Consider the following 13,408-nt stretch of genomic DNA (forward strand, 5'->3'; position numbering starts at 1 on the left):
TAGGTGTCCTTTTGTCTGTCCCCACCCAATAATTCACAAAGCAGAAGCTGGTCCCACACGACTTCTACACGGTCCACCTCATTTCTTTCTTTTTTGTCTTCTTACAAATTTAAATTTAGCAAAAAGGACAACCCGACCCTCAAATTTTTACCTATAGATTTAAATAAGTCACATTTGACAATTTTCAATCAGTTAATCCCAATATTTATATCTCAATATTAAATAATTTATTTTGGACTTTTTATTGAGTTATTTACAAAATTGTCCTAAAAGATCACTTAATTATCATAAATAAATCTTAAGTCAAAACAGTTTCCATTTTATCTAAAAATTAATTTTTTCACATTTTACGTACTTATTTTTTACGATAAAAATATGTTTTCGTATATATTTAATACCTAAAAAATCTATTATTGATACATTTTTTGTATGGTATATATAAAAGCGAAAACTTTTTAGTATGGGTGTGCAATTAGTTTGAATCGAACCGAACCAAATTTTTGTTGTTTTGAAAACCAAAATTTTAGCAAAAAATATTTTTTTCCAAACCGACCAAACCAAACTGGTTAGTTCGGTCGGATTTTCAGTTCAATTTACATGGAAAACTGACTGAAATTTTCTTATGCTCAAAACCGAACTGAACCGACCAACCAAAATTTCTTTACAATCTTAAACCAAACTGAATTTGTCGGTTCAATTTGGTTTTTTAGTCTCTGTTTGTTTTTTCACATTCCTACTTTTTATGTATTTTTAATTGTTTTGGATACTAAATAAAAACTTTTTAAAACTATGTATTTTCGAACTTTTTACTCTTTTTTTATATTTCTGTAATTTTTCTTTTTTTATTCCGTTAGATCCCAAATTCTCTTAACTAAAATTTAGTAACCCCTAATTTGTATACTTCAAAAGTATGACTTATTTAATCCGAAAACACAAATTTTAGGATTTAATTGACTAAAAAAATTAAAATTAATTTATTTGCTTCCGAGACATAAATTAAAGGGCCGAATTGACCCTTTTTCCAAATTAACTTCCCCAACCGAAAATTAAAATCTTCCATCTTCTTGTTTCCGTCATCATCTTTTCATCTTCATCAATAAAACAACCAAACCAAATCCTCCACACAATACCCTAACTTCTCTCTCTAAAATCAGCTCATTTCCCACTCTCTCTCTAAAATGTCAAAGCAAACCTACAGTGTCTGCTTCTGCTTCAGAAGAAGGTTCAAATTAGCAGTGGCAGAGGCACCAGAAGAGATTAAATCTTTGTTCAATCAATACTCTGATAATCATGGCATTATGTCCGTTGAAAATCTTCAGAGATTTCTTGTTGAGATTCAAAAACAAGATAATGCTACCGTTGATGATGCTCAAGCTGTTTTGAATAGTCTTCATGAGCTTAAAATTTTGAATATTTTTCACCGCAAAGGGCTTCATCTTGAGGCTTTTTTTAAGTATTTGTTTGGTGATATTAATCCTCCCATTGATTTTAAACGTGGGGTAAGTTCTTTTTGTTGTAAAGATTGAGTCTTTGATGGTTTTTGTGAATTGGGTTTGTGTTTGTTAATTGCTTTTGGGTTAGATAGAGTTTTTTAGTAGCACGGACACGGACACGGAAAACGGGATACTTAGATATAGACACACGGAAACGGGACACTTTGATACAGACATGGGAAAACGGGGTTATTTTAAGGTTTTCTATATAAACAATGAAGTTTCTGTCCGAAAAGTCAAGTATCCGAAATGTTTATGAAACAGGGCACATTGATTGAATGATGTTTTTTTTCTTTTTTAAATTTTGGGGTTTAGGGTTGTTTTTGTTTGTTTTCTTTATTTATCTGTTTTGCTGAAATAGGAATGAAATTCAAGAACTTAAGATTGTGTAATGTGTAGTATTGTGCAAGAATTTTAGCAACTTGAAGTTATAGATTTTTGATTGTTTCTTTTTTTAGTTTAATGAGTGGTATTCAACTGCATTGATTGTTCTTTTGTACAAATTTGTATATTCGAATACTAATTACTCAACCAGCAAGTGTTTCATCAGCTGGTATGATTTGTTCTAGTTTAATCATAGATCTTGAGCTCTAATCATAAGAATGCTGCAGCATTGAAACTTAGTAGAGTGAGCTATGAGGCTGATGTGGTGCTGCTGGCTCAAACCGATATGGTGATCGGATATGAATGATTAAGTTAAAAATAATATTCATTACTTCATGAGGATTATTTTAAAAATGCAAGTTTTTATGTCTTTTAGACATGTTTCGTTATTTAACAGTTGGATTTATCAGTCAATATGGTGGCAGTTTTTGTTTTCTTACATGATTCTGTGTTCCTTATTTGTTTGATTATTCGGGTGTGGTTTTTTTGGATTTCAGGTCCAACATGATATGACTTGCCCACTGTCCCATTATTTCATATATACTGGACATAATTCATATTTAACTGGGAATCAACTCAGCAGCGACTGCAGCGACGTTCCCATCATACAAGCACTGCACAAAGGTGTGAGAGTAATTGAATTGGATATATGGCCCAACTCCACAAAAGACAATGTGGATGTTCTGCATGGCGGGTATGAAACTGTTGTTCAAATTGGTACATAGAAAGTTCAATGTAGAAATGACGAAAAACTTGTACATTGATTTGACAAATTATTTCTGTATTATAGGAAACTAGAACTTTCGTGAACTTGAAAAGAATTTTAATCATGCATACATTGTCCTTAAACTAGTTTTTCTATTTTCTTGATATAGGACACTTACAACTCCTGTAGAACTAATTAAATGTTTGAGATCCATCAAGGAGCATGCCTTTACTGCATCAGATTATCCGGTTGTTATAACTCTTGAAGATCATCTTACTCCAGATCTTCAGGCAAAAGTGGCTGAGGTGAGTTAATCTCTATTTCATAGGGATTTGAAGCTCTTATAGTCTCGTGATTGTTTTTCTTCGATTCATCTAGATGATCACTCAAACATTTGGAGACATCCTGTTTACTCCTGGATCAGAAAGCTTAAAGGAATTTCCTTCTCCAGAATCCTTGAAGAAACGAATTATGATATCTACCAAACCTCCAAAAGAATACCTTGAAGCCAAACAAATAAAGGAGAGGGAGGGTGGTGATTCACAGAGTGGGAAGGGCGGATCCGATGAAGAAGCTTGGGGGAAAGAAATTCCCAACCTTAAAGGCAAATTCAAAAGCGATGAAAAGGTGCACGGACATGATGATTTAGTTATAGCAATCTAAATATTCGTATTCTGCTTCCTGACTGTCATTTTTCTTGCAGAATGAATTGGATGAAGATAAAAGCGATGAGGAAGATGCTCCCGATGGAGACAATAAGTCACAACAACATATAGCACCGGAATATAAGCATTTGATAGCTATTCATGCTGGCAAACCTAAAGGTGGAATAGAAGAGTGTCTGAAAGTGGACCCTAATAAAGTAAGACGTCTTAGCTTAAGTGAACCACAGCTTGAAAAGACTGCAGAAACTCATGCAACACAAATTGTCAGGTGCGGACAGTTTCTATAAGATTTGTTTCAAGATGCCTTTATCTTTCCAAGATTTCTAAATGTGATCAATGCTATTTTTTTGTTATAGTTTCATGGTTGAAAGGGGTTTTATTGGTGGAGTTTGAACTTCTTGGCTGGCTTAAACTGTTATGTTTTATGCAATCCCATGAGATGTCTGTAATTGGATTGATTACAGAATCAATTTGAAGCATTCTGATTGGTTTCTTTCTGTTTAGATTTACCCAGCGAAATATACTCAGAGTATACCCAAAGGGTATTCGTGTAAACTCGTCCAACTACAACCCACTGATTGGCTGGATGCATGGAGCTCAAATGGTTGCTTTTAACATGCAGGTATGGTATGCTTAATTTCATCTCTAGATTAACCTAAAGCTAAAGGCGTGTCTTAAGCTAAAAGTTCCGTAGGTAAATGATAAATCATGTAATGTTTTTGACTACTGTGTTTCAGCCTTGGAATAAGTCAGAAGAGAGTAATGAAAGTTGTATAATTTGTTGTTGTTATTGACACTTGTTGCGCAGAGTATTTTGTGCGCATTCTTTTCCTTTTTAATTGTCTACTTAGCATCAGCTGAATAGTGAAGACAAATTGTTCTTGACAGGGATATGGAAGATCACTTTGGTTGATGCAAGGTATGTTCAGAGCTAATGGTGGTTGTGGTTATGTGAAGAAACCAGATCTTTTATTGAAAGCTGGGCCACATGGTGAGGTATTTGATCCTAGAGCTAAGTTGCCTGTGAAGATAACATTAAAGGTGATTGCTTTATAGCCGCAGTGGCTGATTCTTGTACTTGAATTGATATTTGAGGCCTTCTGCTCATTTACTCTTATCATTTTCTATTGTTCATTTTTCTATTGTATTGAAGAATAACATTAATCTTCTTGTTTTTCCGAAGATTAAAGTATACATGGGTGAAGGATGGTACTACGACTTCCATCGTACTCATTTTGATGCATATTCCCCTCCGGATTTTTATGCAAGAGTAAGTTGAATGTTTTCTTTCCATTATTAATAGTTTCTGAGCTATTATGAACAATCGAGACGTTAGTTTGTTGCTTCGGTTCAGTTCAGTTCATAGTGATTATTATAATTCTCTTTTTGGTTTTATGGTTTGTTTTTGGACGTAAAAATATTCAGTTAAGTCTTAGTACAAACCGAACAAAAAAACCAACTGAACCGTTTGATTCGGTTTCGAAAAGTCAAATATTCAGTTCGGTTCACTTTGAAAAATGAACGCCCTCCTACTTGTTATATCAGGGGGTCGTTATTCTTATATTCCAGCTAGGCAGTTTATTCTGTACTCATCTGTAGCATGTTTTCCTCTTCCGCTCACTTGATTGGATACTTCCTTCATCCAACTTATGGAAATAATCGATAACCATTCGGATATAATGTTTCTTTGCAGGTAGGAATTGCCGGAGTCCCTGCAGATACTGTAATGAAGAAGACTAAAACACTGGAGGACAATTGGATACCTGTGTGGAACGAAGAATTCGAGTTCCCATTAACTGTTCCAGAATTGGCGTTACTTCGAGTCGAGGTACATGAGTACGATATGTCTGAAAAGGATGATTTCGGAGGGCAAACATGCCTTCCCGTGTCGGAATTACGACGGGGAATCCGAGCAATCCCACTCCATGACCGTAAAGGAGTTAAATATAACAACGTAAAGCTCCTCGTTAAATTCGATTTTGTTTGAGACTGTTAATGGTTTATTTATGAAGCTTCTTGAAAGTATTTGATGTTGTAAGCTAGTGTGCTGTTTTTTTAATTCACATTTTGCTGTGTAACATAATAATGTCTGGCCTGCTTGTTTTGGGAATTCACAGTATAGTCTCTGTTGTAAAAGTGATTATCAATTATACATTGTAATTATGAAGCTCTGTTTTCGTTCACTTTTATTTCCGTCAACGATTTCGACCCTTATATTTGAAAACTAATGTACCCACAAGTCATTTGACTCCGTTGACTAACGCTAAAAATGAATGAAAGGATTGACATAAATAAAAGGCCAAATTGTTAACGATTTTCGAACAGAAGAGATTAAAATGTGAATTACGACGCTGAAAATAAAAATGACAAGTGACGCTGGCAAAGAAGCCTTATCTATCTAAAACTTAGTTTTCTTACAACAAACTCTCCAGAAAAACCAGACAACACTTCTGTTAGACAATGGAGAAGTTAATTATAATGACCAAACCACCCCTATCTTCAATCCTCAACAACAAACCAGACATTATCCCACCACCCAAACCAATCAAATCCAAACCCACCGACTCACATTTAAACCACCTCTGCAAAACCGGCCGGTTAAACGAGGCAGTAACCGCTCTTGAACAAAGTAATTCTAAAATATCATCTAAAACCTTCATAAACTTGCTCCAATCTTGTATCCAACTCAATTCGCTTACGCTCGGCCGGAAGCTCCATGCCCATCTTCACTTAGTCGAGGAAACCAATGTCAATCCGTTTCTTCAGACCAAGCTAGTGAGTATGTACTGTAAATGCGGGAGTTTAAGGGATGCACGTAAGGTGTTCGATGAAATGCCTGAGCGAAATTTGTACACATGGTCCGCTATGATTGGTGGGTTTTGTAGAGATCATAGGTGGAAGGAAGTTGTCGAGTTGTTTGGTTTGATGATGGAGGAGAATTGCTTGCCTGATGCTTTCTTGTTGCCTAAGATATTGCAAGCTTGTGGGAATTTTCGAGATGTTGAGGCCGGGGAGATGGTGCATTGTTTGGCGGTTAAATGTGGAGTGGACGGTTATCCTTTTGTTAGTAACTCGATTTTGGCGATTTACGCCAAGTGTGGGGAGTTGAATTTGGCTAGGAAGTGTTTTGATAGGATAGAGAGGAGGGAGATTGTGAGTTGGAATGCTATGATATCCGGGTATTGCCAAAACGGATACATTGAGGAAGCTCGAACATTATTTGATGCAATGTGTGAGGAGGGGATTGAACCTTGTTTAGTGACGTGGAATATACTGATATCGGGTTATAATCAGGTAGGGTGTTGTGAAGTTGCGATGGGATTGATGAAGAAGATGGAAATTCTTGGGGTGAAACCTGATGTTTTCACTTGGACTTCTATGATTTCAGGGTTGGCACAAAATGATATGACGAATAAGGCGGTGTATTTGTTCAATGATATGATTTTGGCTGGGGTTGAGCCGAATGGAGTCACGATTAGTAGTGCAATATCAGCATGTGCTTCTTTGAAAGTGTACAATGAAGGGTTGGAACTACATGCACTTGCAGTTAAGATGGGTTTTGTGGAAGACGTGCTAGTTTGTAATTCACTCATTGACATGTACTCAAAGTGTGGGGATCTGGAAAATGCTTGTAAGGTTTTTGATATGATGCCGGAGAAAGATGTTTATAGTTGGAATTCCATGATTGGGGGCTTTTGTCAAGCTGGATATTGCGGTAAAGCTCATTTGCTCTTCATGAAAATGCAAAAATCTGAAACACAACCTAACGCCATCACATGGAATAATATGATATGGGGATATATACACCATGGTGATGACGATCGAGCCATGGATCTTTTTCGAAGGATGGAAGAGGATGGGAAAATCAGGCGTGATACTGCCACATGGAACTCTCTTATTTCTGGTTATCTGCAAATTGGACAGAAAGACAAGGCACTTAGCATATTTCGACAAATGCAGTCTTTTGGTATTAGTCCCAATTCTGTGACTATTCTGAGTGTTTTACCTGCTTGCGCGAATTTAGTTGCTCTGAAAATGGTAAAAGAAATCCATTGTTGTGTGATACGTAGAAATTTGGAGTCTGTACTCCCCATTACGAATTCACTGATAGACATTTATGCCAAGTCAGGGAACATAGGATATTCAAGAACTATATTTGATAGAACGTTGGCCAAAAATTTCATCACCTGGAACTCATTGATAGCTGGTTATGTTTTATTTGGTTGTTCAGATGCTGCACTTAAACTTGTCGATCAGATGACAAAACTAGGACTTAAGCCCAACAAAAGTACTTTTGTTAGTATTATCCTTGCATACGGTCTTGCTGGAGCAGTTGTTAAGGGGGAGAAAACTTTCTCTAGCATGATGGAAGACTATCAAATTAAACCATGTTTAGAACATTACTCATCTATGGTACATTTATATGGCCGTTCTGCTAAACTGAAAGAAGCAATGGAATTTATTGAGAGAATGCCAATAGAGCCCGACTTCTCTGTGTGGTCTGCCTTACTGAATGCCTGCTTGATTCATGGCAATTTTGGTATAGCAATCCATGCAGGGGAAAATTTACTCAACTTGGAGCCAGAAAATCCTGTGATCCGCCACCTGGTTTCACAGGCATACACTCTATGTGGAAGGTCTGAAGATGCTTTAGAAGTAAAAGGACTTGAGAAAGATAACAAACTACCAAAAGTTATTGGGCAAAGCTGGATTGAAGTAAAAAACAGTGTGTATTCTTTTCCTGCTGGTGATCTGTCGAAATCTAACACCAACATTTTAGTTTCTTGGGTTCAAGGCATATTAGAAGAAATGAAGGCATGTGATCTACAGCATGGGTATAGCATTGAGGAAGAGGAGAAGGAAGAAATCATTGGTGTACATAGTGAAAAGCTTGCATTTGCTTTTGCCTTTATTTGTGCACCGTCTTCACCTCAAAGTATAAGAGTAGTGAAAAATATGAAAATGTGCGGAGATTGCCATAGGATGGCTAAATATATCTCCATGAAATATGGGCGTGAAATTATCTTAAGCGACTCAAATTGCTTGCACCATTTTAAATCTGGCCGTTGTTCATGCCGTGATTATTGGTAAAGTGATTAATGAACAGTTAAGCTCTACTATCGCAATACCAGTTCCAGTGCAATTTTCTTTGAGTGCTCTGGATACTGTTCAGGCTGACATAGATCTGGCTGCTGCTTAAAGTTGCAGCACGCTTTTGGTCCTTTAATTCCATCCTGAGTGCCAAGCAATAACATGCTTCACTTCTTGAGGATTTTAGGGAGTTTGAAACGACAAGGTTAGACTTGGTAGATGGTGATGGCTCCGCAGAACAAGCTCTTCTCAAAGAGCGTGCATCCATCAACAGATATACTGGACAGGTATAAATTCAAATTGCTATAAGGTTCCTTTTATTGTATTATATTGCAAGTGTTTATGTGTGGACAAGACACATGAGCTTACTTATATATGTATTCTCCCTATCAGATCACTATCAACTAATCAGTGGATATATAGTGAGTATATATTTTTCAATTATCTCCCACATACTATACAATCACTATCAAGAATAATTTAATGTTCCATCAATTAGTCAATCAAATGTGAAAGATTGGTTCTTTGATAAAGTAATTCTCTGCACAGAGTGTCCCGGGCGTCTCTGAAGTTAATTCTGATTGATTGTGGAAGCCCCAAAAATCGTGCTAGAACTGTGCTGTATAGTGTTGTAGTTTAGCCTCTGTACCTTTCCCTACGTGGCTCATCTGTGTCAAAACCAACTGCTTAATATTGTTATTTTAGGTCATGTTTTATATCTGCTTAAGTCATTTGCGGAAATGCCTCGCTGAATTTTTTGTATTGATATGTGTATCTTTGTTAACCTAGTTTAATCAACATGTCCCATTTTAGAAACGTATCAGACACTTACATTTCGGACAGGGAATTCCATTTTACATGGAAAACCATAAAATAATGCCGTTTCACAGTGTCAAAGTGTCCCGTGTCCGTGCTACCTAGTTGTTAAGTTGGCAGTGAAGATCTATATACAGCTTTAGCCAGTTCTGCTTCAGAAAATTCTTGATTGATAGAGCTGTTAATTCTCTGAGCCTTATCCTAGCATTCTTATGTTTTCGTTCATTTAATTTGATTGATTATGAGATAATTTGTGCTATGTTTTTGCTGAAATGGCTAACTATGGTGGTGATGAGATATCCATGTTTTGAGGTATAGAATTTGGTACCAAGTTCCTGCTTATAGGGAGAACCTACTTAGGATCACTGCATTTTTTGTGGAATTATTGGATTATTTGAGTCTAAGTATTGCTGATTGCTTTGATTGGTTGCCTTTCATGTCTTTGTACCAGATCGAGTGTAACAATACTCTTGTCGTGTACCTTTGTGATGGGGACAGGGTCTGAAAAACTTGGAAACTTTGTGTTATCAGCTTCATCTTTCATACACAGGAGCTAGGAGTTAAAAAGCATCACTATATATCTAAACTAAGTCTTTGACTTGTTTTGGGACCCTTGTTTGTTTGATATATTCTGTTTACGTTTTTATTTTAAGTTTTACGTTTAATTATGGTTGAATTCGATTGCAGGTGTTTTGGATTTTTGGAAGCGCATTCCCTCAAAAATTATTTGTTTTATTTTTGATTAGACAACAAATGATCTGAAAATTAGGACAGACTGAATAAAAGGGCATTGTAAATGCTTTTATTTGTGTATAAAACAGTCTTGTGTGTAATCAACTGACGTAAAATGTAAATGAGAGAATAAAGTTCAGTTTCTTTATTGTTTTACTCGTTTTTATCTTTTTGCAATTTTCTAGATATATTTCATTCGCAAAGACTTTTATATCGGATATTTTATCAAGGTGCAAAAAGGAACAATATCATTTAAATTCTGCAGGAAAGATTCTATTTGTATCCACTAGCATACTGTTAACCAAAGTGTTGTGTTACAAGCAGATGCCTGCAGTTAAAAGGCTCTTCAGAATAGCTCGTGTGGGTGGCTCGGGAATAAATAAATCGAACCTTGCGCATTTGGCTGCATCGTCATGATGTGACTGTACGATTGTCACTCCGTTATTCCCAGGTATTATCATATTACCAAGATATTGAATATCAATTTTTGTAAGGAACATAATAATGGCTGAGCTGTTAGCATCTCCATTATACTAACAGTGACATCGTGATAGAACCCAAAAGTGACGGGCAAAAATGCATATGACTTTTTCCACCTCAGAATGGTAGTGCTTCCTTTTTCTTATCAAAAATGAATAATCTCAGGATCTGATTCTCATGTCTTCAATTATTTTACACCTTAGTGGACTAGGGAATTTGCTTCTTCTACAAATGCATTACAACTATTTCGTACTTTGTTTTATTTTAATCACCAAATCATCTTTTTTTGTTCATAAATTCCAGTCTCATCTTCACTGCTGCTCCATAAAACACTAGAACCATTTCTTGTGTTATTCTATCTTCACCTTCTTGGTCTGTTTCTGGTGTCACCGCGAAAATGGTAAGAACTCCTATATCTAGAGATACGTAATTTTTGTAAGAAGTATACTTGACTAATCAATTGCGATGCTACTCCAGAGCTTTGAGGCTGGTGAGAAGAAACCTATTGCACTAGGACCATGGGGTGGTCAAGATGGCCATCGATGGGATGATGGAGTACACTCTACAGTAAGACAATTGGTGATAGCTCATGGATCGGGCATTGACTCAATCCAGTTTGAGTACGATAAGAAGGGGACCTCGATATGGTCAGAAAAGCATGGGGGAAGTGGAGGTATCAGAACAGACAAGGTAAGTTAGACATGCTTAAGAATTTAGTGCAAGTGTCTTGATTATAACTTAGTACCAAATAACTATTAACTAAATTTCTGATGCTATTTCTCCTGTTATAAATTCTGATTGCAGGTGAAGCTTGATTACCCTGAAGAATATCTTGTTTCCGTAAATGGTCACTACGGTAGCTTAAATCAATGGGGATCGGTTTTTATTCTTTCGCTTACTTTTCAAAGCAATAAAAGAACATATGGACCATTTGGTGTTGAACAAGGAACATATTTTTCTTTCCCTGTGACTGGGGGTAAAATTGTTGGATTTCATGGCAAGAGTGGCTGGTTTCTTGATTCGATCGGTATTTATTTGAAGCCTGTCCAACAAAAAAAGAGTTCCAAAGCTTTGGTCCTACCAAAGAGTTCTGTCTATGCTGGGACTGAAAATATTGGCTACTCTGTGATACAAGGAACTGCAGGCAATAATTATGACATAGTTGTTGCTGTGAAGCAGAAGGAGAAATATAGCAGCCCTCTACAACACAAACCACCCCCGAAACAAATTTCTTCTGATTCTAGCGGTGAAGATGCCAATGACAAGGTGAGATATCTTAAAATCTATGGTGAATTATATCTTTCCAGTGTGCTGTTTCTGAATAAAAACCTCAATTCAGACTCCTAAGGTTAGAAGCATGGATTCAAAACCTGAAGGCCTGATAACATATGGACCCTGGGGTGGTAGCGGTGGCTCTGCTTTTGATGACGGGATCAACACAGGGATCAGACAAATCTATTTGTCACGTAATGTTGGAATTGTATCTGTCCGAGTTCAATATGATCGCAACGGTCAAGCTGTGTGGGGAAGTAAACATGGAGGGACTGGAGGATTTAAGACTGATAAGGTGAATGCAATATCCGTATGAATTAATATGCTTAACTAGTTCTAGCTCTTACTATCAAATTGTGAATGTTTTCACTAAAACTTTTTCCTTCTTTCCGCAGATAATGTTCGATTATCCATCTGAAATACTCACGCATATATCAGGAACTTATGGTCCCTTCATGTACATGGGACCTATGATCATCAAGTCGCTTACGTTCTACACCAACAAGGGGAAGCATGGACCTTTTGGAGAAGAACAAGGGCCTTCTTTTTCGTCCAAACCGAATGAAGGCAAGATTGTCGGGTTCTATGGGAAGGAGGGTTTATTCCTAGATGCTATCGGTGTTAGTGTGATGGAAGGAAATGTTAAATCTTCTAGGCATTATATCAGTGATGCAATTGTTAAAGCAGAAGCTGATGTTACTGAGATTGATAATTCTCCTTGGTCTAATAAGCTAGTAATAGCGAAACGAGGACCAATCGAAGAGGTGATACATAAGATCTGATTCTTATAGGCATAAGACCCTCAGTGGATTGAATTAATTACCTCTAATCCACATATGCTAACTTTTTTCAGGTAGCTTGTGCTGTAGTCAAAGAGCCAGCGCCATTTGGTCCGGGTCCTTGGGGTGGGAATGGAGGAAAACCATGGGATGATGGAGTATTTTCTGGGATAAAGCAGATATTTGTGACTAGAGCTGAGGCTATTTGTTCAGTGCAGATTGAGTATGATCGGAACGGACAATCTGTGTGGTCCGTAAGGCACGGAGGTACCGGGGGAACTGCCACAAACAGGGTAAGGAAATGTTAGTGGAAGAGAGAGTGAATTGTGATTTTATTTGCCTCATCTCTAAATTATATATTGCAGGTGAAATTGGAGTACCCGCATGAAGTGCTGATACGTATATCAGGTTACTATGGAGCTGATGAGAAGTCAACTGTGGTGAAGTCGCTCACATTTTACACGAGTCGAGGCCAATATGGTCCGTTTGGTGACGAGGTTGGTACATTTTTCACTTCTGCAAATACAGAGGGCAAAATTGTTGGTCTCCATGGAAGGTCTGGAGCTTACTTGGATGCCATTGGTGTCCACATGCAGCACTGGCTTGGAAATAATCGAACCCCAAGGTCATCTCTCTTCAAGATGTTCAATTGATCGAAATATTTATATTTTCGAGTTTTCAGTACTAATAAATGTAGGCTCAATGTATCTTAAACTATTGGATACAGCTTCATCCTAGTCTAGTTCATCATGGATTTTTGTTGCTTCAACTTCAATGAAAAGTCTTAATAAATTTACGCCACTTAAAAAGTTCGATGAAAAGTCGTAACTAAAAAAACTATATCGTAACTAAAAAAACTATGTATCTTGAACTTCTTATGGAATTTTGTTTGACTGTTAATGGTTTATTTGTGAAGCTTCTTGAATGTATTTGATGTTGTAAGCTAGTGTGCTGTTTTACGAATTCGCAGTATAGTCTCTGTAGTGATTA

At 36.8% G+C, this 13,408-nt stretch overlaps 2 protein-coding genes and 4 non-coding genes across 13 annotated transcripts; all 6 read left to right on the top strand.

The window, feature by feature from the left end:
* Window positions 1–1,073: 1,073 nt before the first annotated feature.
* On the top strand, window positions 1,074–5,431 carry LOC126661436 (phosphoinositide phospholipase C 2-like). The gene is made up of 9 exons (XM_050355294.2): window positions 1,074–1,499; window positions 2,375–2,571; window positions 2,753–2,888; window positions 2,962–3,210; window positions 3,287–3,516; window positions 3,753–3,870; window positions 4,137–4,289; window positions 4,432–4,518; window positions 4,942–5,431. Exons 1-9 carry the CDS (start codon window positions 1,179–1,181, stop codon window positions 5,233–5,235), a joined length of 1,785 nt encoding a protein of 594 aa, XP_050211251.1. The 5' UTR covers window positions 1,074–1,178; the 3' UTR covers window positions 5,236–5,431.
* A 191-nt stretch (window positions 5,432–5,622) lies between these two features.
* On the top strand, window positions 5,623–13,318 carry LOC126661430 (jacalin-related lectin 3-like). 8 transcript variants are annotated; one of them, XM_050355286.2, is made up of 9 exons: window positions 8,365–8,626; window positions 10,212–10,338; window positions 10,671–10,767; window positions 10,845–11,057; window positions 11,172–11,633; window positions 11,707–11,934; window positions 12,035–12,403; window positions 12,493–12,711; window positions 12,784–13,318. In XM_050355286.2, exons 3-9 carry the CDS (start codon window positions 10,765–10,767, stop codon window positions 13,069–13,071), a joined length of 1,782 nt encoding a protein of 593 aa, XP_050211243.1. In that variant the 5' UTR covers window positions 8,365–8,626; window positions 10,212–10,338; window positions 10,671–10,764; the 3' UTR covers window positions 13,072–13,318. The 8 variants fall into 8 exon arrangements, 3 of the variants coding, with proteins under 3 accessions (XP_050211245.1, XP_050211243.1, XP_050211244.1); XM_050355288.2 differs by lacking the exons at window positions 8,365–8,626; window positions 10,212–10,338; window positions 10,671–10,767 and adding an exon at window positions 5,667–7,544; XM_050355287.2 differs by lacking the exons at window positions 8,365–8,626; window positions 10,212–10,338 and having other exon boundaries at window positions 10,602–10,767.
* On the top strand, window positions 8,881–9,033 carry LOC126662391 (small nucleolar RNA snoR134). Its single transcript, XR_007635768.1, has one exon. It is a non-coding gene; the product is annotated as a small nucleolar RNA snoR134 (small nucleolar RNA).
* LOC126662443 (small nucleolar RNA Z223) lies at window positions 9,267–9,355 on the top strand. Its single transcript, XR_007635815.1, has one exon. It is a non-coding gene; the product is annotated as a small nucleolar RNA Z223 (small nucleolar RNA).
* LOC126662380 (small nucleolar RNA Z278) lies at window positions 9,440–9,556 on the top strand. Its single transcript, XR_007635757.1, has one exon. It is a non-coding gene; the product is annotated as a small nucleolar RNA Z278 (small nucleolar RNA).
* On the top strand, window positions 9,636–9,736 carry LOC126662387 (small nucleolar RNA snoR97). Its single transcript, XR_007635764.1, has one exon. It is a non-coding gene; the product is annotated as a small nucleolar RNA snoR97 (small nucleolar RNA).
* Window positions 13,319–13,408: the final 90 nt, after the last annotated feature.

This window comes from Mercurialis annua, linkage group LG8, assembly GCF_937616625.2.
Source record: "Mercurialis annua linkage group LG8, ddMerAnnu1.2, whole genome shotgun sequence".
NCBI lineage: Eukaryota > Viridiplantae > Streptophyta > Magnoliopsida > Malpighiales > Euphorbiaceae > Mercurialis > Mercurialis annua.